Here is a 24,174-nt window from a genome sequence, read left to right on the forward strand (position 1 = left end):
GGAAGGAGGGCGGCGGAGGCTCCGCTCTCGGGGAGTTTGTGGGGGAACCGCGAGCGGCGTAGCGGATCCCGGAGCCCGGCCCCCGCCGCCCGCCCGTCCGGCTGCCTGCCCCGCCCGTCCGGCCCCCGCCGTCCGCCCGCCCGGGCCAGGCGCACCCGCCCCCCCCGACGGCCCCGCCCGGCCGCGGCCCCCGCTCCGCCCGCCCGGCCCCGGCCCCCAGGAGGAGGCGCTGACGCAGCAGCGTGGAGCCCGGGAATTGAGCGCCCCCGGGGGGTTCCAGCCGCCGGATTCCAGCCCGGCCGGGGCCTGCGGGCGCCCAGAGCTGCGCCGTCCGCGCCGCCGTCCCGGTGAGCTAGAGGCCGGGGTCGAGGAGGGGGGAAGGGGCGAGCCAGCAGGAGGGAGCGAGCGAGGGAGGCAGACGAGTGAAGGGGAGAGGACTGGCCGCCCGTCAGCGCGCCCCACCGAGCGCGCCGCGCCGCCGCCCCCGCCAGCCCGGGAAGGGACGGACGGACGGACGACGCGAAGCAGGTGCGGCCGCCCGCTCGCGCCGCCTCCCTCCCCCGGGTCCGGCGCCACGGTCCCGCCATCGGGGAGCGCGGCGCGCCTCGAGGTGACAGCCCCCGGGGGGCCGCCCGCTTCGCAGGCCGGGGGCGGGGTGGGTGGCGGCCGCAGGGTGGCAGCTCGGCCGGGAGGCGGCGGCGCGGGCGTCCCGGGCCGCGGAGGGCGGGAGGACGCCGGTCGTTTCCTCGCCGCGGCGGAGCCGGCTCGCCTCGGAGTGCGCGGGCGGCGAGGCCCCTGCCCCCCCGCTGCGCCCCCTCCCCCTTCGCGGTCCCCGAGGCAAGGGGCCGCGGCTGGGGGCGGCGCCGCGGGATCGCCCGCTCAGGGTGGGGGGCGCCCTCCCGCGCTGGGAGCTGGCCGGTTATTACTGGATGGGGGACAGAGGATGGGGGCCGCGCCGGGGCGGGGGCTAGTGTAGACCCGACCTGATCGGGCTGGGAGGAAGGGAGGCGCCGAAGACGGAAGGGAACCGGTTCGAGAAGCGAGTGTGGGCCGCGGGAGGCCCGGCGGGGACCGTGCGGAGCGGCGGCCGAGTCCGAGGTGGGGCGGGGGGATCGAAGTTGTCAGACCGCCTCCAAGTGACAGCGGGACCCCGTGCTCGCGGCCCGGCCTGGTCATGCCCTGCCCGCCTCGCCGCCTCTCCTCCGGGGCGGGGGGCCGGGTCAGGTCGAGCCCGAGGGGCCCGCTTGGCGGTGAAGCGCCGGACAAAGGCGGCGCCGGAGCGGGCGCAGGTGGTAGCGTCGGGGAGGGGAGCGGGTCCGAGCCACCCACCCCGAGGGGCGGGCGACAGGGCCGGACTCTGCCCCGGGGATTGCGGGGGCCGGGGCGCCCGCCGGGAGGAGCTGCGGCACTGGCTCACCGCACCAGCCGCGGATCGCTTCGCCGTTCTGGGAAGAGAGGGGTCGACCCGGCCAGGGCAGAGGGGCAGAGGTGGGGGTGTGCACACGGTGGGCCTGGCCGGTGGCGATCGAGTTGCTGGACTCACCGAGGCGACAGTGCAGTGAGCCGCTCTAGAGTCAGCCAGGAATGAGGGGTTTCAGAAAGCAGAGTCTGCCCCTGGGCAGAGGTTTAATCCCACCTGGGACATCTCCTAGTCGACATGTCAACAGTCCTAAGAGGGCAGACGACCAGTTGTATTGGGGCCTAGGAGATACCCCCAAATGTGCTCCAGCAGTCCGTCCTGAACTGCCTTCAGCACTTTTCTTTAGCCAGAGAAGGTACCCATGCAGGGAAATGAGAAGCTGGGTTTATACATCCAGGTAGGCATTTAATGACTAAATAAAAAAGGTTTCCAGACCTTTTTACTTTGTGCCACCTGAGATTTTCCTTCCTACTCTCTCCACCCCTATGTCATCTGAATAAAGGAGAAAAGGGCACCACATGTCCTGGAGGGACACCACTGTCCTTGGCCCACTGGAGGACACTTGGAAACCAGTGGCTTAAGCTATAAGTTCCTCTAACCCCACCAGTCACCAGTTCTAAACTGGGTGCTGTTTTCCCAGTTGTAAAAACCCATTCAGAGCTCCCACGCCCCCTGGTGTGACCCCATACCTAATGGAAAAGTTGGGACCACAAAGACAGGGAAACTCCGGCTGTTTAGATTGTGGTCTTTTGCTGAGAATCTGGGTTTGAGCCCTACCTTACGGAGCTATTGGTTACTAGCTGCCCCCAGCTGTGGTTGGCTGTAGCCTGCCCTGGGAAAGCTGCCTGTCAGCCTTGCCTAGGATAGGCATAGAGTTAATTCATGGCCGCCCTCCATCCCCCTTCCCAGGAGGGTCTAGACCCCAGGCTGGGTGGAGCTGAGACTTGTGGGAAAGGGAGGTATTACCTCATGCAGGAGACTAAAGTTTGTTCTGAGAGAATTTAATTGCATGTCTAAGATCCAGAGAATGATGAAGAATCTCAAGGCCTTTGTGCCTTCTCTGGACTACACAGTATGTGATTTCTTTTGGTGGCAGTCAGAAGGGGGTGACCTGGTCTGGCCACTGGAATATAAAGGGGAATTGCCAAAACAACATTTTTCTCTTTGACAAGCTCTTTACCTGGTAGGAGACTCACGTCAGTGGAATCAAGTATTTGGGAAGATTTGCTTTGGAGAATTTAGTTTCTATCATTTTTGCACCTTCCTCCTTTTCTTCCTTTCTGTTGCCCTCCTGTCCCCATGTCAGGCCTGTGTTGTTATTACAACCTTTCTTTCCCTCCTGCTTCCTCTAGTCCTTCTGATCCAGTCTGTAGATGGCTGCTAGATCATTCTTCCTAAATCACTCCTTCCCCCATGTCGCTCTCCTATCCGCAGACTTGCAATGGCTCCCCTTTTTCCTGCAGTCTGACCCTAGACAGTGTCCCCTAAGGCTCTCCCCTGGCTGTGTCATGCACATTTATCTCCCTGCATCTTTGCTCCTGCTCCCTTCCCCAGTTGTCCCCATTGAGGAGCCCCTCGCCTTCCTCTCCTCCCACCTGAACCCTTCTCATCCTTCGTCTCGCTGTCACTCAGGCCACCAGGCCAACATTGCCTGCCTCTGTGATTGTGACTCTGGATTTATAACATGGTGTGTTTTTGAGTGGTTTTGTAGGTTGGAAGTTTCTTAAGGACCGGGACAGTATGAGTGTTAAACCTTGGTGTGTATGTGTGTGTGTGTTTGAACGTTGTGGAATTTCTGCTATAGTGCTGTGCACATTGTTTTTGTTGAATGAATAAATGCAGTTGGCTGCTTAGTTGGGTGGGAACAGAGGGGAAGCCTTCCCTTCTGCTTCTCCAGAAATGCTCAGTATGGAGTCCTTAGTGGTTTCCAACCTTTTCTGTCAATGGCATGTAGATAGAGCATGTTTGGGGTACTTTTGCATGGGGAGCAAATGAAATTTAGATGTTGTTTCTGATATTCTGGCTGGGAAGAGTCTGTCCTGGGGATTGCTCACATGACACCATATAGACATGAATTGGAAAAGGGCTGTAACCCTGTTTTCCTCCTACCCTACCAGGCCATTCTCTCCACCCGGCTTTGCTGCTCTTATGCAATTTTCCTTGTTGTCCATGCTAAATGAATCCATATGTTTTATCTCTTCTCAATCCTGGGTGTAAATGAGGGAGAAAACATGGTTCTGAGAACAGAAAAGAAAAAGACTGCTGAGTCTGGCCTGTGGATGGGACTTTTGGGACTGTTGTTGGAAGAGGTGTTTATAGGGGCATCGCTGGCATGGAAGGCATGATCCGCCCCACATTGGACCCATCAAAAAGGAGAGCTATCATCCCAGCTCTCAGAACTTCTGTTTTTGTTTACCGTCAACCCTGGCCATGGGGGAAATGGGAGAGAGGACTGGTGACTGGTTTGAGTCTAGACAGTGAAAAAATAAATTCTGCATCCATCCCCTTTCCCCCCAAACCTCCCTTTTGTGCCCCAGTTTGATGATTAATGGACCAGCATTTCCCTTCCAAGCGGGAAGGCCACCCCTCACAGTTGCCATGGCGATGCAGACCGCTCCCCGTCAATTAAAAAAAAATCCCTACTACTTCTGTTCTCCTTGTTTCTACTGTAGCAGGAGACAGGAGACAAGCTGCCTCAGAATGCATCTCCTGGGCTCTCTCCTGAACTGCTCAGGCTGATTTTACTGCGTGCCCTAGAACACAGTCCTTCCTCTCTTTAGGACATTTGCCTGAGTTTCTTCACCCTGAGCAAATTGTGCCCTTCTTGGATCCAGCAGGCCCTGGAATACTTCTGTGAAGATGCAGAGAAAATTACTGTTTTTTTATTAATCCACAATGCAAATCAAAAACCAGAAGGAGCCCTCTTGTATCTTTTCATTTTGGGTTAAAAAAAAAAAATCTCCTCCACATCTTCTCTGTTATGTAGAGATGTAAGTTGGGAAGGATTTTGACATCCATAAAGAAAGTTTCGGTAAACCTGGAAGGAATTCAACCTTCCAACGTACATACTTCACATTAGAGTTCTATAGGGATATTCAGTTTATTTATTTTCATTCCTCGTCACCTCTCTGTCCTAGCATTCAGGAGGACTTGTGTGTTTTCATTTTATCTGTTGTTAGTCCTCTTGGCCTTGCTCCTGCAACATCTGGCCTCAGCGCCCTGTCGCAAGGTGAGTCATTAAAGAGAGGGGAAAAAAACTCTTAAGGAAAAAAAGTCTCTGGAGTTGAGAAGTAGCCTGTGTTGAACTAAGGCTGCCAGCCGAAGCTGCTGGGTTTATGGAGCATTATACGAACAGCCCCAACATTAAAGGGCCTCCTTTTTATGAATGGGTTGTGAAGAATGTAAATAAAGCAGCATCTCTCAATGGGGAAGCATTTTACATAAGCAGTACGACCCCAGCCCAAGTATTTATGGGAATTTGCTAGCACAGTCTGGCAAGAATCACTTCCTTTGTGAACTTGCCATTGTGCTGGGGACTTCGGAGGGACAAGGAGAGTATGCTTCGATACTGAGGGCAGCCTCAGCTCTCCTGCTCAGCAGGTCCCTTGCCTTGACTTGGTGGGCCAGCTCATGCCTAGAAGTGCATGTTAACCCTGAAAAGATGGAAATACAGAACGTAGATAAGAGCTCATGATAACTAGAAGCATAGAGTCCTGGTGCCTGGGGTCCTGAGATTCTGCAGCCCCTCACCCTATGGGTTGTTTCGACCTCCCTGGGACAGGGGACACGGAGGTCCTGGATGATGAAATCCTGCTTGGTTTTATGGGAGGCACCTAACTGGAGTAAAATGGACTGGTTTGAATTTCAGCTCCTTTATGTTTTTCCTGCTCACCTCCTGGTACCGCCACTAATGAGCAGTAAACCAGCTAACGGGGAGGAGGAGGAAGAGCAGTGGCGGCTGCGAGGCTGCAGACGGCCTGCTCGGGGCTAGACAGCCCGACAAGCGCCCTTGGCTCCACTGAGCTGACTTTGCAGAGCTGCTGAGCACCAGCCGGGCCCTGGGGTTCCAATAGGGGCTTGATGCCCTGCCCTAGACCACTTGGTCTAGAAGCTGGGGACCAAAGGACTGTGGGTTTGGTGAGCAGGCCTCAGGGTGAAGTCACAGCCAGGATTTTGGGCTGTGTCCTGGGAAGGATTTTCATCCAGATTCCATTTTTCCCAGTGGGAAACACCTGCAAGGATGGTTGGTTATTCACCTGACTCAGCATCTCACACACAAAAAATAAAAAAATAACATTGTCCTTGAGATCCTCTGCAGGGCCGATCCCCCGGGAATAAAAGAATGGGTTTGTCTCTCAACCTCTCTAAGATTTGAAATGGGGACTTTTTTCTGAGGCACCATGACCAAATTACCTGAATGAAAAAATGACAGGTGACTCTTCTTAGTTAACAACGTCAGTGCCAGGCAAGAACTGGGTCTACATCTTTTTTTCTCCCATCAGTGTGTTTTCCAGTGGATTGGAGGGGCGAGGTGCTTTGACTCCCTGTCCTTGGTTAAGAGGATGGGACCTGGGGTGTTTCCACCTTTTGTGACCCCCAGATCTCACCTGGAGTGGTGCTGACTGCTCCTGCGTCTGTTCCATCCCCAGTGTTTGTTTGGTCCCCCACCCTCCTTAGCTGCAGCTCTTTCAGCTTCCAGCCTGTGGAGGAGAGGGGTGGCTCACATTGAGGTCCTTCTCCAAGCCCAGGTACCTGTCTAAAATGTTTGGAGAAAAGTCAGTTTTTTAATCACATTTTCATCTGGCCAGGTGGTTTAGAGATGAATTATTAGTTTTTAGAGAGTCTTTGTAGAAATCACAGGAAAGGTATTAAGGTGCTACTTGATGCCAGGATATCCTGACGAGTATGCTGGAAGGAAAGATGGAGCCACATTTCCACTATAGCCAGGGTGGGCAGGCCCTCCTCGGAAGTGAGGGGGGTCCCCTGCTGTATGCCTGGAGGGGTTCACACAGTTGGAACAGTATGTAAAAAAGAATTGTAAAATTGATGAAGTGACTGTAAGAGATAATCTTCAGAGAAAATTGAAAGGACTTGGATCTGTTTGGCCCAAAGAGAGGTAGCCAAAGGGCAGTTAATATGTCTTCGAATATTAAGATGGCTGTTTGGTGTGTGATGACCAAATTTCAGTCGTCATTGCAGGTCGGGCTGGAGGAAAGAGATTTGATCTGACTCAAGAGATGTGGTTAGATGCGTGGGTGCGGTCTGTCGACTTCTTTTCTGGATTTACTGTAAAATCAAGACAACATATCTTTGAAAGCCATACCCCCTTTCTAGGCTATAAAGTGGGTTTGTTTCCAAACTGCAAGTAAGAGTTAGTTGGGAACTTTGAGCAGACTTTTCTGTAGAAGCACTTTGTAAAATTATGTGTACCTTCCGTGGCCAGCCCACAGTTGCCTTTAGTTGGAGTACCTCTTCAGTTCCTTTGTGGTGAAAAATCAGGAAAAACTAATAACGTATTAATGCCAATAATTAAAACAGCACTGAAAAAATGGAATGTGCAAGTGTCTGTCTAATGACAGTCTGTGACCCAGCCACTGTCCTGTATTGCAGTGGGGGTATGGGCTTGGGAACCCACACCACACACGCAGGCTTTGACCCTGGATGGCGCGGGAGTGTGGGCAAGTTCTTTTCCCTCTGTTCCTCTGTTTTCTCCTTGTTCAGATGAGATAACAGCTAGGGCGTGAGGTGGCTGTGAGGATAAATGAGAGTGAATATCGTGTGCTTTGAGTGGTGTGTCGGGCGCATAGTGAGTGCTTGACAAACATTAGCCATCCTGTTAGACTAGAAGCCTCTGTGGTGAATCAAGAATTCCCAGCCCTGTACACTTAGGGGATTTGGGGACTGATAATGCTAACTCTGGTTCTTCACTGCTCAGTTCACCTTAATATAGGTGACATTCTTTGTCTTGATAGAAGTGCTACCCTTGCTCAATGGTTTGCAGTAAGGAGTGAAATGAGAGGAATATTTTCCTGAGATAGCTGGGCAAGCTGGCAGAGAGAAGGAGGATGTGCTGTGTAAATATGAGAGATTTCTTGAAGTAGCCCTCTTGAACTTGGATTACATTGAAAAGGCCTGGTGGACTCGCAAGATGGGGGAGAATGTGAGGTCAGAGTTTCTTGTCCCGGGCTCCACGTGGTGCCATCAGTCTAGGGTAGATGGGGTGGGGCGAGTGGGCAACCAGATCTTTATTCATTCAGCAAGCTCTTATTAAGCCCTGTGGATGGCTCTACTGGTAAGAAAGGCAGAGCCCGCCTGTCCTCATAGTTCTTGCATCCTCATGGCAGGGTGGCACTAATCGGTCAGTCAGTTAGGTGTGAGATCTTCGAGTTGGGTGCCTACAACTCTAATAGGGTCTGCCTTGTGGTTCTGCTTGTGCTGGCAAAGTGTTGGGAAGGCCTGGTCTCGCGTCTTGTTCCTCATGGCTGGCTCATTCAGGAGGTTAGCACTCTGCTGGGGACGCCAAGGACAGAGCTCCCCTCTTGACCTGGTTGGCCGGTTTCTTCTGTTCAGGACAAGAGATAGCACCTCCAGTCTTGGCAAGCCATCTTAGATATCTAAGTTATTGGTTCCTGGGGTGTCCTGGTGGTTGAACAGTACGTGTGTACCCTTTGCCACCCCAGGCAGGTGCCTGAAACAGGCAGGTGAGCTGTTGTGTATTTTGAAGAATGATGCATCTGTAGCCTGAGCTTTCCCCCTGGGTCCATTGAGGGCCTGGTGCTGAGCGTTGGGGTGCCCTGTCCCTATTCCTGTTTTATGTCTCCCTTGCTGTTAACTGCCTGGAGCAAATGAGTCCTGCTCCAGGAATAGATTTACTTCTGGTTCAGCCTGGGTAGGAGGGTCTGAGGGAGTCTTGCCCCGATGCTCCCTTGTCCCCCAGCCTGGAGTAGTCCTATGTGGAGCCAGTAGGGGTGAGTGTGGGAAAACTTGCATTTGTTTCCTGCCCTCAAGACTTCAGCTTTTGTCTGCTACCTCTTCCTGCATCCGAGTGTTTGTGAAGTGAGTTTCTTAGACTGCTGTCTACCCCTCCCTACTGGGCTCTTCTCCCCTCAGTACAGCTGGCATGAGGTCGGCCCTCAGTAAGTGTCTGAGTCCCAGCTCGGATGTACCCTCTGTGAAGCTGCCATGGAGCTGGAGCTCTCCACCGAGCCCCAAGCTCTCCATCACAGCCCCTGTCGCACTGTCTTGTCCTCTTTCTGCCAGCCGGGCTCCAATTTCTTTTTTTTTTTTTTGCATTTTTCTTCAGCACTTAATACTTGACATATGGGGGAAAGAATGAGCTTGTATTGAGCACCATTGTATACCGGGTACTCTCCTAGGCATTTGACAGACAGTCTTATTTAACTTGATCCTCATAACAACCTTGCTGTCTATAGATAAGGAAACCAAAGCTCAGAGAAGCACAGGCTGTTGACCAAGCCCACTTAGGATTAGCAGCAGCACGAAGTGGCTTCTAACCCTGTATGGGTCTTACCTCTGCTGTGTCGAGCCGTGGCGAGGGGCCAGCAAGTGTTGGCTGTGTGAGCAAAGGTCACAAGAGGTGCCGGGTGCCTGGGAATGAGCAGCGGGGGCTGTGGCTTAGCTGGAGCGGCACCTGCAAATACAAATCTGCCTTGTGCACACAGGAGCTGTGCACTGGGAAGAAGCTAGGGGAAGGCAGACCGCCTGAAGTAGGGAGGTGTGCCTTTAAAGAAAGCTTCTAAAGACTAATTTTGTATTGCGCTTGATCACCTTATGATTTGTCACGTTCGAGTTTCTTAAAGTCGAGCACTGTGGTATGCTTAAAATAGCAGTGGTCTCTGCCCGCTGTCCTAGCTCAAGGGTCCATGTGTATATATCGACTTCTAGATCCAAGAGGTACTCTCATCTCTCTCACTCGGCCCCCTACCTATCGGAAGGGCCATGTCCTAAGACTAAGGCACTGGCAGTTTCCAGTGAGAAGGTGGTTCCAACAACTCTACTGTTCATGTATTTCTGTACTTAGTTGCGATTCTAATATAAAATGGAGAGTCTACTTTATAGTCTGAGTTAAAACTCCTCTTTTCCCACTGAGATTTGTGTTCCTTTGTAGTTACAAGAGATGGGATGTCTGGCTTTGTATCTGGAGCCAGAAGTAAGTGGAGGGTTCTGGACACTTGGGTGCAGCTCTGGGCCTGTGTGTCTGGGCTAAGATGGTCAGAGTGGACAAGAGTGGCCAGAAGTGGGGCCTGGCCGATGCATCAGACTGTATGTGGGGTGGGTGCGGACTTTCCCTGCATGGCCGCTCCACGGCTCTGAGCTCCTGGGAGCCGCCAGTGTGAAACGTGAGGAGCAGGTGATCTGACAGGCTATGGATAGGCTTGGTGCTTCCAAGGGGGGCGGGCCCAGTTCCTCAGATGGCCACCAGACCTGAGGGCAGTCTCTAAAACAGGCTGTATCCAGACGGGTTAGGCCAGTTCCCTTTGGTTGGGCGACGTGCTTCCTGCCCAGGTAGGTGTTCATAGGGTCCTGGCCTGGTTGTAAAGTGCGTTGAATGCCCGCAGCAAATGAGGCTGAATGGGCACCAGGGAGGTGGGGCTGGTGGCCATGGCCACTGCTCTCTCCTCAGGGACGGCACCCTGGGGCATGAGCTCTGTGCTGCCAGAGGACTCTGCTCTCTGGGTGCCTGCACCGGCCGCAGCCAGATGGCGGCAACAGGCAGAATGTACACCCTCCGACCCCGTCCCCTGGGCCTTTAGCATCTGCAGATCTCGCCTTTCACCGTCCAGGTGAATGTTTCTCGGAGGCGCAGAGCGTTGTTCAGGATCTGTTGGGATACAGTTTCTGCCCCTGTCTTGCTCTGTCGTAAAGTGAACTCTCCACAATTCATCCCACACTGGGTCCTGCGTGGGGAAGGAGCTGCGTCGCCATCTTTCCCTGGGGTTGGCACTTGCGTGTTTCCATGGACTGGGTGGGGGCCGAGCAGGGTGCAGGTGCAGGCTGGGTTTTCAGATTTCTCCCAGCGGAAGCTGGCTTCCCCACCACTCTGGCTCCTGCTGTGGGGAACGGCCTAGGCTAAGGGCAGCAGGCTCCTCTCCTCTGTTAGTGGGTCTGGAAGAGGGGAGGGATGTTGGCCTGCCTGCTTCCTACCATGCTAGGCTCCTGCACGGTGACTCTGTTGTCCTCACCCCCGCTCTTCAGTAAGGTTCATTTCGATGTGTCCGTTTTAGATGAGGCATCTGAAGTTCAGAGAAATTAAGTAACTTCCTCATGAGGGGCAGAGCTGGCATTTAAACCCCGGTCTGCCTGACTCAAAGCTTGGTTCTTTCCCCTTGACCAGCACTTGGGGGTTCAGGAGCTCCCAGCTGCGTCTTTACCTGGCTTTAGTGTAAGAATTTGAGCAGCTTCCCCTCTCTGTTTTGCCATGAGTGCCATCAGCTGAGTTGAAAAGAAGAGGAGCCAGCCTTTGTGCCCTTGCTGCTTTTCTTTTCTCATAGAAGATTCAAGAAACTCAATGCTGAAGAAAAAGTGTTATTCCTTTGGGGGAGGGGGAGGTTATTGCAGGACACATTGCAGAGGAGGGCAGTGCTTAACTCAGGGCCACTGTGGCTTTAGGTGTAATTGGGAGGCGGCTTGGGTCAGGGCCCTTCCTGGCCCTCACCCAGGTGACCACCTGGTCTGCCTTTGCCTAAGACCCCCCCCCCTCAATGCTCACCTCCCATTAACAATAAACCAAAAAGACTGAAAAGCAAAATTTAAAGTGCAGTGAGTCAGAGAGGTTTCAGGAAGGGCAGTGGCAGAGCCCTGGCTCCTGAAGCCCTAAGAATGGGTGTGGGGCTGCTGCCTTGAGCTGGGTAAGTAAGGGGGGAGCCACGGTCAAGGCTGAGGACCACTTCCTGCCCCAGGGCAGCCTCTGCTTGTACGAGACATCTGGGCTTGACTTGCTGGTCTAGGCCCCCACCTCACTTTCCCCTCAGTGATGCCCACAGCCCACACTCCTCCAGACATCTGACCCTCCCTTGCACACCACATCTTGGGTGTGCTCTGCCCTCGCTGGTGGGGGGTGATGTCCTGTGCAGCTGCAGCTTGAGGGCAAAAGACACGTTCTCCCTCCCTTTCTGCTTCTGTGGAGATGGCTTCTCCCAGCCCTGGGCAGGCCTGGGGCAACACAGGGCCAGACCTCCCCATGACACTTCAGCTGGGCCTCATCTCCCTCCTCCATTTTAAGACCCTGATGTGCCCAGGGCTGAGATGGCCCCTTTGCTGTCTTTAGAGTACACTTGGGATTTTGGTTTCAACCTGTTGTCTGGGCCTCTGACTCAGACCCACCAGCAGTGGGCCACTGTCCTTCACAGCAGCTGGCCGATTGCTCTTCAGAGGTGGGGACAGTCAGACTGACTTTCTTCAGTGAGAGCTTGCTTGACAGGGTCTAGGTGAGGGATAATATGCCCTGGGGAGGCCCTCCTAGGAACCTTGTCCCAAGAGGGCCTGGACTCCCTGTGCCTGGGAGGACAGGGCTTCCCGGAGAGGAGGAGGGTAGTGCAGAGAGAAAGTTCCTAGTTGAGGCAGTGGATACATGGGAGGGACAGGACAGCAGGAGGATTGGCAGAGCTGGAATGGGAACCAAGCCTATTGCTTTCCCGGAGCTTCTTCCCCAAAGGAGCTGGGCCACCCCTTGCAGGTTAGAGGGGCCCCGGCAGGCTGGGAGCCCCCTCCACCCAGCCCCACCCAAGGGAAAAGCTGCAGCCAAGGTTCTCACACGTCCAGCTTCAAAGCATGACTCACCTGCTCTCCACGGACTGGGGTACAGTAAGGCAGGTGGCGGAGACCCTAGCCTCTCCTCGGGACAGTGAGTGACGTTGCTGTCTTAGGCACCACATGAAAGCTAGGCGTTGTTTCCCTTGTGTGTTCAATGGCCTTGGGCGTTTTTAGTGGGTGAGGGGAGATTTGGCAATTTTAAGGGAGGCTACCTGGAGGTGCTTACGCTTGATTTGGAAATGTGACTTGCACCCTGTGATTCAGAGCTTTCCTGGGATCGTCAGCCCAGGGACAGTAGGTGTCCCTCAGGGACTAGAGGGCTGAATGGGAGGTGAAAGAGCAAGACTCTCTACAGGGAACAAATTCCAAGGTTCTGGAGACAGGCTCCTGAACATGGAAGGCCCTGCTCCTAGCCGCTCCCTGCTTGGGACCTTTTGCGTGTTGAGAGGACAAGACTGAGAAGTGGGCAAGTGTGCCAGAATCCTGGGCGCGTCCACCCATGCAGCCAGTCCACCGGCAAACTGGCGGGGGAGCGGGAGCAGGCCAGCCACCCCTCCGCTGGAGCTCCTCCGCTCGCCAGGCTTGGAAGCACCTCCCTGTGCTTGCTCTTCCATCTCCCCCTCCTTACTGTGTACATGATGTCCGTGTCCTTAAAGGCCGCAAGCCCAGGTGACCTCAGCCTTGGCCCCCACCATTCCCAGGCCTGACTTCTCTGGTAACTTGGGGCCCATTGAGGGGCTTCGGCCCCTCAGCTGTGTGGTCTGTTTACTGTCCTCTGTCTCCAGGCCCTTTGAGGGTGGGGAAGGTTGGGCCTCACCTTTCCTAGGAAATACAGATGTGCTTCTCCTTGCTGCTACTCCTCCGCCTCCGGCACAGCGTGCCCTGCATTTGAGAAAAGGGCGTGTGGGTTGTAAGCAACAGATGCTTTTTTTTTTTTTTTTTAAAGATTTTGCTTTTCCTTTTTCTCCCCGAAGCCCCCTGGTACATAGTTGTGTATTTTTAGTTGTAGGTTCTCCTAGTTGTGGCATGTGGGATGCCGCCTCAGCATGGCCTGATGAGCAGTGCCACGTCCGCACCCAGGATTCGAACTGGCGAAACCCTGGGCTGCTGAAGCAGAGCGTGAAAACTTAACCACTCAGCCACGGGGCCGGCCCCAACAGATGCTTTTGAGAGTGAAAGGAGGCATTGCCAATAAGCGTGCTGAGCAAACAAGGATGGGCAGGCACCCTGATTAGAAGCAGGGACAAGTCTTAGGGAGCCTAGCAGATGCCTGGGATTTTGTAGGAGCTCTCCTGTCTGTGCTTCAGGAATGAATGGGTTTGCCTTCTGTGACTCTGCGTCTTGCCTGGAGCCTGGTCTGTGAGCAGTGGCAGGTCCCTGCACGTGGCCAGAGCGATGCCTGGCACGCTGCCCCCCTTTTCCAGTTTTCCAAGTCCTTTCTTGGGGCCGAGGAGTGCCCATGCTGCCCTCAGCCTGGTTTTCTGAGCCCCCTTTCTCAACTAGTGCAGCACGTCTCCGGAGAGAAGGGACCCAGTGACCCCGGCCGCTGGCCCAAAGCCACAGGAGCGAGCTGGGCAGGGCTCAGGAGTCCCTGGGAGCCCTCAGGCTTGGGGCCGTCAGGGTTAAATCCTGGCCCAGCAGGGACTGCTCTCAGCTCCTTGGGTAGAGTGCGTGCGAATAACAACAGCAGTGGGGAAAGTAAGCTGAAAACCTGGGCCTGCTGGGTGGGGAGGGGTCACAGGGTGCCCGGGAGGCCAGAGCCTTGTCTGGCACCTTACTTGGCGGCCCCTTGCTTTGGGTTGGGGAGAAGGTAGGGAGTGAGCAGCTCAGTCATCTCTGACCAGACACTGACACCCGCACCCCCAGTCTTCATTGCTTTGGCTGTGCCAGCTTCTCGCACACAGCCGGCTCTGGACTTTTTCATTCAGGATGGGGCCCAGGCTGCCCCAGGTATGATGGGGGTCGGGGGAGTGTTTGCCAAGCAAAAGTAGGAGATGATGCCTGGTTGTGGGCATTTTCTGTCAGGACTCTAGGCTTCCTGTGACTCCTCCACCCTGCCCCCCGTCTGGCATCTTGCCTACCAGGAGAGAGAGCCGAGGAATAGGACAGGACTAACAAGGCAGCCCCAGTTTGTCCCCTGAGTTAGTTCTTCTCTTTGATACTTTCTTTTCCCAACTCTTAGTGGCTGGTGGGAGTTTAAAGCTATACCACAGATCTAGTGTGTGGTCCCTGGCTTTCCTACCTGGGAATGCTCATCTCAGCCTTACCGACAGCCCTTCCCCAGGCACTGGCACAGTTTGGGCTGCCCTTCCCTGGAATTGAACCAAGGTAGCCTAGCTCCTAGGGTTGGCTGAGGCCTCCCTTGACCACAGGCTCCTCAAAGCCAGGGCTCTACCCTTTGGGGGCTTTCCCGACAAGACCCAGGTTATGGCTGTTCTGCCATACGTGCCAGACAGGGTGTCCTCACAGACTGGACTTTGCCTCCCCCACTGCCCAGTGAGCAGTTTCCTTATCTCAGCTCCTCACTGTCCACTCCTTATCCTCCTGTGGCCAATCTCAGAGACCCCGAGATGGGGGAGGGGTTAGTAATGCTTTTGAAGGAATAGAGGGGCTCCCACCACCCAAGTCCCCACCCTGGCCTGGTGTCTTCAGAGCTTCCTGTCTGGCAGTGAGTATCTGGTGGCAGAACAGGTAGAGAGAACAGAGAGCTTTGCCCCCAGCTCCTTCTGTCTTATGACCCTGGGGTCTGCATTGTTCTGTGGGCTCTCCAAGGGCTTAGTTCAGAGAGGGACCCTAGGCTAAAACGAGAGTGAGGCAGCCCGACCCTGCTAGACCTTTGCCCTCTGGAAGAGGTGTCCTGGGTAAATCCAGCCTGGAGATGGGGTGGGGATAGGCCAGAATTACTGTGTGAGGGGGATGCTGGATGGGCTGCCATCGGGGAGAAAGCAGGCAGGCCTGGCCAGGGTGGGCCTCTCTCATTGCCTGCCTCCTGTCCTGCAGATCGGAGGATACTCCATGACACACACTCGGAGGAAGTCCCTTCCCATGCTGAGTTCGGGCCCCACCGGCCGCCAAGAGCCCCTGCAGATGGAAGGCAGTAATATGGAGCAGGGGGCAGAAGATGTGGAGCCAGGCATGCCTGAGAGCCCAGGGCACCTCACAGGGCGCCGCAAGAACTACCCACTGCGTAAGCGCCCATTAGTTCCTGAGAAGCCCAAGGCCTGCAAAGTGCTGCTGACCCGCCTGGAGAATGTGGCCGGTCCACGAAGTGCAGATGAGGCTGATGAGCTGCCCCCTGACCTGCCCAAGCCCCCTAGCCCGGCCCCATCCAGCGAGGACACTGGCCTTGCCCAGCCCCGCAAGCGGCGCCTGGCCTCTCTCAATGCTGAGGCCCTCAATAACCTGCTGCTGGAGCGGGAGGACACCAGTAGCCTGGCGGGCACCCGCCGCAGTCGAGGGGGAGACCCTCACCGCAGCCGGGACCGCGACAGGGCCACTGGGGGCTGGTCCTCCAAGAAGCGGCCCCGACCTGGGGACCTTGGAGGAGGAAGTCGGGACCTGTCTCCAGAGCCAGCACTGGATGAAGCTGCCCGCCGAGATGGTGACCCAGCTCCCAAGAGACTGGCCAGCCTGAATGCAGCTGCTTTCCTAAAGCTGAGCCAGGAGCGGGAGCTGCCCCTGCGGCTGCCTCGTGCCCATCCTGAAGCTGACGGGCGTTCCAGTGAGCCAGCGGCACTGAAGGCCCCGAGGCCAAAGTGGGCCAAGGTCAATGGCAAGAACTGTCCCAAGGCCCGGCAGGGGGCTGGCTCTGGGGAGGCTGCAGGGCCACTCAGCTGGCAAGGACACCCTGAGGAGCCATGGCCACCTGCCACCCTTCGTAGGCCATCCATCCAGCCACCTTACCAGCCCTTGACTAAGGGTCTGGAGAGCCCCTTGGGGCTGCGCTCCCACCTGCCCCTGCTCATGGGTGGGCAGGCAGCCCTGAAGCCGGAACCTGGGCGCCCAGGCGAGGAGTCACCTGCCCCCAAACAGGAACTGCACCAGCCCTCTTTCCCCACACCCCAGCTGTCCCCGCTGCCGATGCCTGGCAACCCCGCCGATTACAGTGGCCTGTGTGGTCAGCCTGAGCTGACTGAGCTAGGCAAATTCTACCTGTACTACAGCCAAGAGGGGCTGCAGTGTGGGGGCTACTCCCTCTGCCCCATGCTCCCCGAGGGCAAGCTGTCCCCAGTGGCTGCACCTAACGAGGGGCTCCTCTTGGCCCCAAGCTCAGTGCCCGCAGGCAGCCCTTTCCAGCACCCTGCCTGGGGCTCTCGCTACTGCTCCAGCGAGGACTCTGGAGTGAATGGCTACAGCATCTGTGAAATGTTGCCCTCGTCTCTTACCCACATTGGCACTACCTGTGGCGGCTGCCCCTACAAAATGCCTTTTGCAGCAGGTAAGTCTTCCTCGGGGTGGGATGTACCAGGGAGTCTCTGCAACCTGGTGTCCTAGGAGGGTGGGGCTGCTTGGGGTCTGGCTCTTGCATGGGAGGGAGAGGTCTTTGAGAAGGGAGCATTCTCCTAGTTTTGTGGCCCAAGCCTAGGAGCATTCCCAGGAAAGGGGCATGTTTAGCTCTTAGCAGCCCTGCTCTGTCCCCGCTGTCTATGGAGATTTCTTGGCCTGGCAGTTAGGTAGCCTTGTGGTGGAGGGAGGGAGCAGAGAGGGCCTCTCCTCCTTCCCTATAGGGAGACTCATTCTTAGACTCTGAGTGCAAGATTAATATTGAAATTAAGCTTTTGCTAAGTTGTTCCCATGTCCCTTTAACCCTCCTCAAGAAAAGCTAGAATTCCTTACTTTCCAGAAGCCCAGACCCTCTTCTGCATGCTGGCCAAGTTCAGCATTCATGGGAAGGGTGGTGGGGACCAGGCCCAGCAGGTGGTGCCAGCTACAATAGTATACAGACTTTGAAAGAGAGTGGTGCCCAGACTTAGCATCACCTTGCTAGGGGCGGATGGGGTGGGCACACTCGGAGAACAGACAAGCAGAGACCCTGGCACAGGCAGGGTGCTTCCAGACCCCGTGGCTTTGGTGTCTGCCTTCCCAGCAAGACCCAGACACCTGAGAGGCTCATGCTGCAGCTTATGAGATACCCCTACGGTGAGCTCTCTTCCCCCAAACTGGCAGGAGTGTCCTCACATGCCTCTCCAGGCCCCCTTCTTGGCTCCCTTGTGGAAACAAAGTGACCACAGCCATCCTGGCTGGCAAGCCTGCCCTGCTGCTGGGGGAGTGAGTGGCCAGGCCTTCCCAGGCCTTTCCCCCGCAACCCGTTCTTGAAGGGGTCTATAAAACAGCTTTATAGACCAGTTGGCTCTGGCCAGACTGGTTGTTGCAGATTCTGCTGTGAGTTGGAGCTCTAAGAAGTGACAACAGACTTCTTTCTGGGCTTTTCCTTCTCTTTCATGCCACTTTCCGAGTCTAGACACCTAACTTGTGGGACCTGAAACCCTTATCCCTCCTCCCTTCCTGGGGCATTACGTCCCCGGCACTGTTCTAAGCACTTTATATAGGAGGGCATGTAGCATGTCATTGAGCATAGACTCTGGAGCCAGACTGCCTGGAGTGAAAGGTTTTCCCCCATTTCCTTAGCCACGTGACTCTCAGACAAGTCAGTAACTGCTCTGTCTCTCACTTTCCTTAGTTGTAAAATGGGGGTAATGGTTCCTACCACATAGGGTTGTAAGGATGAGACGAGTTAATACATTGATAAGAAAAACACCTAGGACACACTATATGATATTCACAACTACTATTTCTATTGCAAGGCTCTGAGAGGTAAAGTGACTTGCCGGAGGTCACACAGCTAGTAAGTGGCGGGCCTGGGATTCATATCCCAGGCTGTCTAACTCCAGATCCCCTGCTCCTAAGCGCTGTGGAAGCCTTAGAGAAGATGAAATCACAGCTAGAGACACTGTTCTCTTTATCTCCCCTTCTTTCAGGCTAGAAGGGGAGATGGAGATGTCTGTGGACCAGTCTCCAAGGTCAAAAAACACTCGTAGCCAGTCACTCTGACAATCTACCTTAAAGGCTCCTGACCCCCACCAGCCACCTCAGTGGCATTTGGGTCCACACTCAGAATTAAGACAGGGGCAGGCCCTGAGAGCAGAGGGGCCAGGGGAGTTACTGCTTGTCCTCACCTGGCCTGACCCCCTCTCTCCTTTTTCCAGAAGGCTGTAGGTCCCTGGGCCAGCTAGAATTTCCTCTCCCAGAAGCCGGCCACCCTGCCTCACCTGCCCACCCTCTCCTGGGATGCCCTGTGCCCAGCGTGCCACCTGCAGCAGAGCCCGTCCCCCATCTTCAGACACCCACCTCGGAGCCCCAGACAGTAGCCCGCGCGTGCCCTCAGAGCGCCAAGCCTCCTAGCGGCTCCAAGTCAGGTCTGCGCACGGGCTCCAGCTGTAGGCACACTGCGAGGAGCAAGGCTGCCCGCAGGCCCAGCCACCCCAAGCAGTCCCGCGTCCAGCGCCCACGCCCGCGTCGTCGCCGCCGCCGCCGCACCAACGGCTGGGTGCCCGTTGGGGCTGCCTGTGAGAAGGCCGTCTACGTCTTGGTGAGTGCAGCTCTTTGCTGATGGGGACAAGGGAGGGTGGCAGTGGGGGACCCAGGACCTGCAGTGAGGTGGGTCTCAGGAACCCCAGGCTCTAGCTACTCTGTGAGGTGACGAGGGGCTCCAGCTCACTTGGACTCCAGGAACCAGTCCTGCTGGCCCAGCCTGCTCCCCCAGCCTCTAGTGGTCTTGTATCATGCGCCTTGGGGAGGCCAGAGGATGCACAGTCAGTCACAGCTGGTGGCTGCCATCTCTGTCACTGACTTTCAGTGAAGCCATCTGAAGTATCTTCACCTTTCATCCCTGCTCATGCTGTCCCTTGTATCCTGGATTATAAGATGCAGGACTTGCGTGGAGGCTCTTTAGATAAGTACGTATAGGGGATATTGGGGTAGGCAGAGAACCTTAGTGATATGGGAACATCTGGGATCATGAAAACAATGTAGGCTAAAATTGACTGAGCACTTCTTAAGGGCCAGAACTAAGCTAAGCACTTTGCTTGAATTATCTGCTTTCATTCTCACCACTCCCTTGTGAGGGACAGACCCTGTGTTCCTAAGATTATCCTCATTTCACAGATGAGGAAACTGAGGCTTAGTAATCGATTCAGTAATTTGCCCAAGGTGACACCACTTACAATGATGGTTTAAGGGTCAAACCCAGACTGTCCCATTAGGAAGCTTCAGGACCTACCCAATGCTAGGGCTTGGAATGAGAGAGCCAACTGTTGGGGGTGTGGTGGACACACTGCACCCCAGAAGCTTCAGGCCACTTTTCCACCCCTGCTCCCATTTTTCATCCTTTCTCCAACCATGGGGATTCCCCATCCTGCCCCCAAAAGCCAGCCTTAGGGAGAAGGGGCCATCTGCAAACTGTTGTTGCAGTTTCTCAGTCCTCGGTGGTTTGACTGCCCTGAGGAAAGTGTAGAGAGGACGTAATCCGCTCCCTCCCTCCCTCCTCACTCTGAGGGTGGCCCCACACAAGCCTATTTGTGTCATTGGTTTGTTGCTCAGGATGAACCCGAACCAGCCATCCGAAAGAGCTACCAGGCGGTGGAGCGGCACGGAGAGACGATCCGAGTCCGGGACACTGTCCTCCTCAAGTCAGGCCCACGAAAGACATCCACACCTTATGTGGCCAAAATCTCTGCCCTCTGGGAGAACCCTGAATCAGGTAGCCCCCTGCCTGTTTTGACCTGGCCCTAGTCTCCCCGTGTTCTTGGCACAGAGTCTGCCTTCCACTCGGCCAGCATCTCTCTGCTGCTGAGGGCTGCAGAAGGCCTTGTGGCTTGAGTTGGATCAGCTTATTAACCTTTCCAGCCACCAGGGCCTGGGCACCTGTCCCCCTAGCTCACCTGTCAGTGCCTTTTTCTCTTTCTTCCTCCATGCTAATAGCATTCCAGGCCACTGAAGGCCAGGCTTGGCCTGGGGCAGGGGACATGGGTGGCTGGAACCTGCAGGATTGGCCCAATCACTAAAGTTGGATGAGCCTCCAGGGCAGGTGGCCCGGCCTGCCTGCCTGTCTAAGTAACTCTGGAGTTGCTAGCTCAAGCCGTGACTGCTTCTCTTCTCCCCCCAGGAGAGCTGATGATGAGCCTCTTGTGGTATTACAGACCAGAGCACTTACAGGGAGGCCGCAGTCCCAGCATGCATGAGGTGAGCCGCTGGGCACATGGGTCGGAGAGGGCAAGGGTGGCAGAGGGAGAAGTTGTGGCACTATGAGCATCGTGTTGGGGAGGCAGCCATGGGCAGTCAAGTCTCTGGATTCATCACCTTGGATGCCAGAGAACCTGGGGAAGGGCCTGGGTTTTAGCCTCTTTCCGAATACTGCCCCAATTCACATTTCAAAGGGAGTAGTAACCTTTGTCTTAAAAGGGAGGCAGAAAGGGAACCCTCTATGGCAGAGGGTGCCAGAGTGGGAGCAAGCAGATTTGTTCTCCTGGCGACAGGAAAGGAGAGGTGGAGCAGCACGCCTGTCTGCTCTGAGACTGTCTGCGGCGTGAGAGGGAGGGGGAAAGACTCCTCTTGACACCCCTAGGCGCTCTACCGAGCGTTGTGCGAGGAGCGGTAATGTCTCTGCCCCGTCTGAGCTCCCTGTCACTTTGTTTCCTTCATTGAGACTTCTCATCTAATCAGAAGATGCACGCCAGTTCTCCTCTCCATCCCTGGGCATGGGGTGGAGGCCAGGAGCCTGATGACAGTCAGGGGCTGGAGCAGACACCTGGCGGGATCTAGGAGGAACCTAGGAGGAATGCCTTGGGGTGCTAAGTGAGGAGCAGTTAGGCTGAAATTCTGGGAAGCTCTCGCTTTCTGGGCACTAGCTGGAGTTACCTCAGGTCAAGAGTCCAGCAGAGGGCTTAGCGTCTGCCTTGCTCCTGGAGCTAGGTGCTTCCAGCCCTGGTAACCAGCCCCTCCTCTCTCCCTTTGAGCCTTTGCAGAATGAAGTCTTTGCATCGAGACATCAGGACCAGAACAGTGTGGCCTGCATCGAGGAGAAGTGCTACGTGCTGACTTTTGCCGAGTACTGCAGGTGGGTGGTGCCCTGCACATCTGCTGGCTTCTCCCCTCAGACTCCCCAGGGCTGTTTGGGGGCTGCCTGTGATCCCCAAGAGGATCTTACTCACTGGGCCTGAGCTCCCAGAACTTTCTTCCTCATAGCCTGCTTCCACCATCTAATTTTTGTAGAAGAAAGAAGAAAAATTGTTTCCTCTCTGAGACAGGGTTGAGGAGGTTACAGTACTGCTGTCAGAGAAAGTCACTGAAAGCTGGCAGGTGGTTGGGAGGGAGGCCCCAGCAGGTGTGATCCCCTAGTGACAGAGAAGATGGGCTGGCAGTTGGCAGGACAGAGATGGAGGCAGCATCAGCCCTTGCAGGGGCAGGAGGGGATGTCCCAGCTCCCTGGGCAGGGTGGGGAAGGAATTGGTCTTCCTGCAAAGGTGGCTGTGGTAAAGACAGCAAACGGTGTGTCACTGCAGATTCTGTGCCATGGCCAAGCGCCGAGGTGAGGGCCTCCCCAGCCGAAAGACAGCACTGGTGCCCCCCTCTGCAGACTACTCCACCCCGCCACACCGCACAGTACCCGAGGACACGGACCCTGAGCTGGTGTTTCTTTGCCGCCATGTCTATGACTTCCGCCATGGCCGCATCCTCAAGAACCCCCAGTAGCCTCCTCACGCCCACACTGGGCTGCCCACGGCAAGTGGGGCTCGGGGCAGGGGGCACTGCTTGAAGCACAGCACTTGGTTAAGGGGCCACAGGGGCCTGAGGTTGCTGGCCTGTGGTTCTCTTGGGGGGGAGGGCAGGGGCCCCTTTGGGTTCTGGGCCCCATGGGAGGGAAGGGGAGGCCAGGGTATAAGAAAAGCACCAGAGCTTCTCAGCTTGGCCCAGCGTACCTGTTTGTGGTCCCCTGAGCAGAGACTCCTGAAGAAGCAGTCTTCCCTGAGGCTGGGCCAAGCCTGAGGGGCATGGGGCCCTGGAGGGGCGGGTGGGGGTTCCTTCAGGAACCAGGCCAAACAGGCCTTTCTTTAGCCTCCCCTGGGCCCTTCAAGGGGGAGTGGGAGCCAGCTTTACCTCACCCACTGTGACCCGCTGCTTCCCCATCAGCCTGGGACCAGGCTCTCCCAGATTCCGGCACAGCTCCGAGCTCGTTCCTTTGAGGCAGAGAGAGCCAGAGTCTGGCTTCCAGAGCATTGACTTCCTTTTCCTGGACTTGGGGCCTTTCCCTAGCTTTCCTCCTCTGCCCCTGCAGTAGCCCCTGGTGCTGGGACAAGGTACCCGGCCCTCACAGTCCTGGGTGTGGCCCACTTGTGGGAGTCAGCTTCCTGTCCGCCTCCTGGTGAGGGTGGCCCAGCAGGTCTGGCTTCCCAGAAGTTAACTGATCAACATGGGGTTCGTTTCAGGGCAGAAGGGAGCTGGGAGGGGGTGGGGGGCAGGGGGCAAGGAAAATTGCTACCTGATTTATTGAAGACTTTTCCTCTTGCCTTACTCTTGGAGGTTCTAGGAAACCTCTTGCAGAACTTCACACATGACTCTTCAAGCCACACCCACCTGAAATCAAACCAAAGGAGTGCTGTGGCTCCCCTTGCCCTGCTACCCCCTCCCCTAGTCTTTTGTAGATTGCACTAATTTACATCCCAGCGAGAATCAACACTGTATCAGTCCGCAGACCTGCTGAGCTGCAGCCACTCACTCTAGGAGCTAAGGACCTGCATTTTCAGTTTGTTCCAGTTGCCCAGGGGCCCTCTTCTCACCTCATGCTGCTCCCCAGAGTAGATTAGGAGGCTCAGCCAGCTCCCTGCTGTCCTTGCCAGGGCTAGACCCTGGCCCTGGGGCTCTCTGTGAGGGAGCTGGAGCAGCCCGGTTCTTTCCTATTTGTACCAAAGAGGAGCATGGTTGGAGACGAGGGAGAGGGACACAGCGTGGCTTGGGCCTGGTGCTGGGAACCTGCTCGTGAGCACTCCCATGGGGTACACCCTTGGGGACAGAAGACAAGGAGGGCAGCATTGAGTCCTCCTCCCCTACGGAGAGGCAGACATAGACCCAGCAGGCTGAGGAGGTGGCGCTGGTGAGGACAGGAGCTGGAGAGGGAGGTAGAAGCGAATCAATCGTGAGGGCACCCCCTCCGAGCAACCCCCTCCCCCGTGCTGCCCAGAGAAGACCTGCTGCTCCTGATTGGCCACTGGGCTGGGAGGGCGGAGGCCTCGGGGCTTCTGAGGTGAATTTACACATGGGAAGCCCAATCCCAAACCCGGAGGGAAGGGACTTGGGTCCCCTTGTATTGAATAAGCTGGTTAGAGGAAGGCATCATCAGTCCGGGAGGGCCAGGCAGTAAGAGAGGCTGGTGAGAGTGGCCATGGGGATTCTGAAGAGCCAGCCTTGGAGCCAGCTCATTCCCAGGTGCTGAGCCCTTGCTGCCAAGGGGCCCAGCCTCACCCAGCAGGAGAGGAGATCAAGGCCCCTCCTCCCAGGAAGCAGGGTCTGCTGCCCAGAACTTAAATGCTTTTGAAATCTCTTAGATGTGGAAATATTTTTTCGAACCTGAAAATGCAGCTGGTAGAATTTCAATGGAAGCATAATTCATGTAAAATATATTTTAGTTGATATTTTGTAAAATGCACTTTTTGTGTGTGTCGACCCTGGTTTCTCAGATCTGTATTTCAGTGTTTACAAGGGAGGGAGGACCTTTCCTCACCTCCCTTTTGACAGAGATTAGAAGTACTTCTTTAAGAAAAATAAATAAATTTGAGAAATTGTATTGATTTAGAAAAGGATCATTTCCTGTGTGTCCTGTCGTCTTTGTGTGTGGGTGCAAGGGGTTCACCACTCTATTTTGGGGATCCCTCTTAACCCTTACAGTGCAGGGGCTCACTGAGGCAGTAAGCAGAGAGGGCAGGAAA

At 55.7% G+C, this 24,174-nt stretch overlaps 1 protein-coding gene across 3 annotated transcripts; it reads left to right on the forward strand.

The window, feature by feature from the left end:
* BAHD1 (bromo adjacent homology domain containing 1) lies at nucleotides 1–24,032 on the forward strand. Of its 3 annotated transcripts, none has more exons than XM_046654362.1 (7): nucleotides 1–347; nucleotides 15,194–16,631; nucleotides 18,400–18,782; nucleotides 19,793–19,952; nucleotides 20,358–20,434; nucleotides 21,208–21,308; nucleotides 21,754–24,032. In XM_046654362.1, the coding sequence occupies exons 2-7, from the start codon at nucleotides 15,209–15,211 to the stop codon at nucleotides 21,941–21,943; spliced, it is 2,334 nt and encodes a 777-aa protein (XP_046510318.1). In that variant the 5' UTR covers nucleotides 1–347; nucleotides 15,194–15,208; the 3' UTR covers nucleotides 21,944–24,032. The 3 variants fall into 3 exon arrangements, with proteins under 3 accessions (XP_046510318.1, XP_046510320.1, XP_046510319.1); XM_046654364.1 differs by having other exon boundaries at nucleotides 21,217–21,308; XM_046654363.1 differs by lacking the exon at nucleotides 1–347 and adding an exon at nucleotides 380–528.
* Nucleotides 24,033–24,174: the final 142 nt, after the last annotated feature.

This window comes from Equus quagga, chromosome 2 (assembly GCF_021613505.1).
Source record: "Equus quagga isolate Etosha38 chromosome 2, UCLA_HA_Equagga_1.0, whole genome shotgun sequence".
Lineage (NCBI taxonomy): Eukaryota > Metazoa > Chordata > Mammalia > Perissodactyla > Equidae > Equus > Equus quagga.

Coding starts and splice junctions, on each gene's coding strand:
- BAHD1 (XM_046654362.1), top strand. CDS start 15,209: ATGACACACACTCGGAGGAAGTCCCTTCCCATGCTGAGTTCGGGCCCC. Junction 19,953..20,357: donor CTGGGAGAACCCTGAATCAG/GTAGCCCCCTGC, acceptor TTCTCCCCCCAG/GAGAGCTGATGATGAGCCTC. Junction 21,309..21,753: donor ACTTTTGCCGAGTACTGCAG/GTGGGTGGTGCC, acceptor GTGTCACTGCAG/ATTCTGTGCCATGGCCAAGC.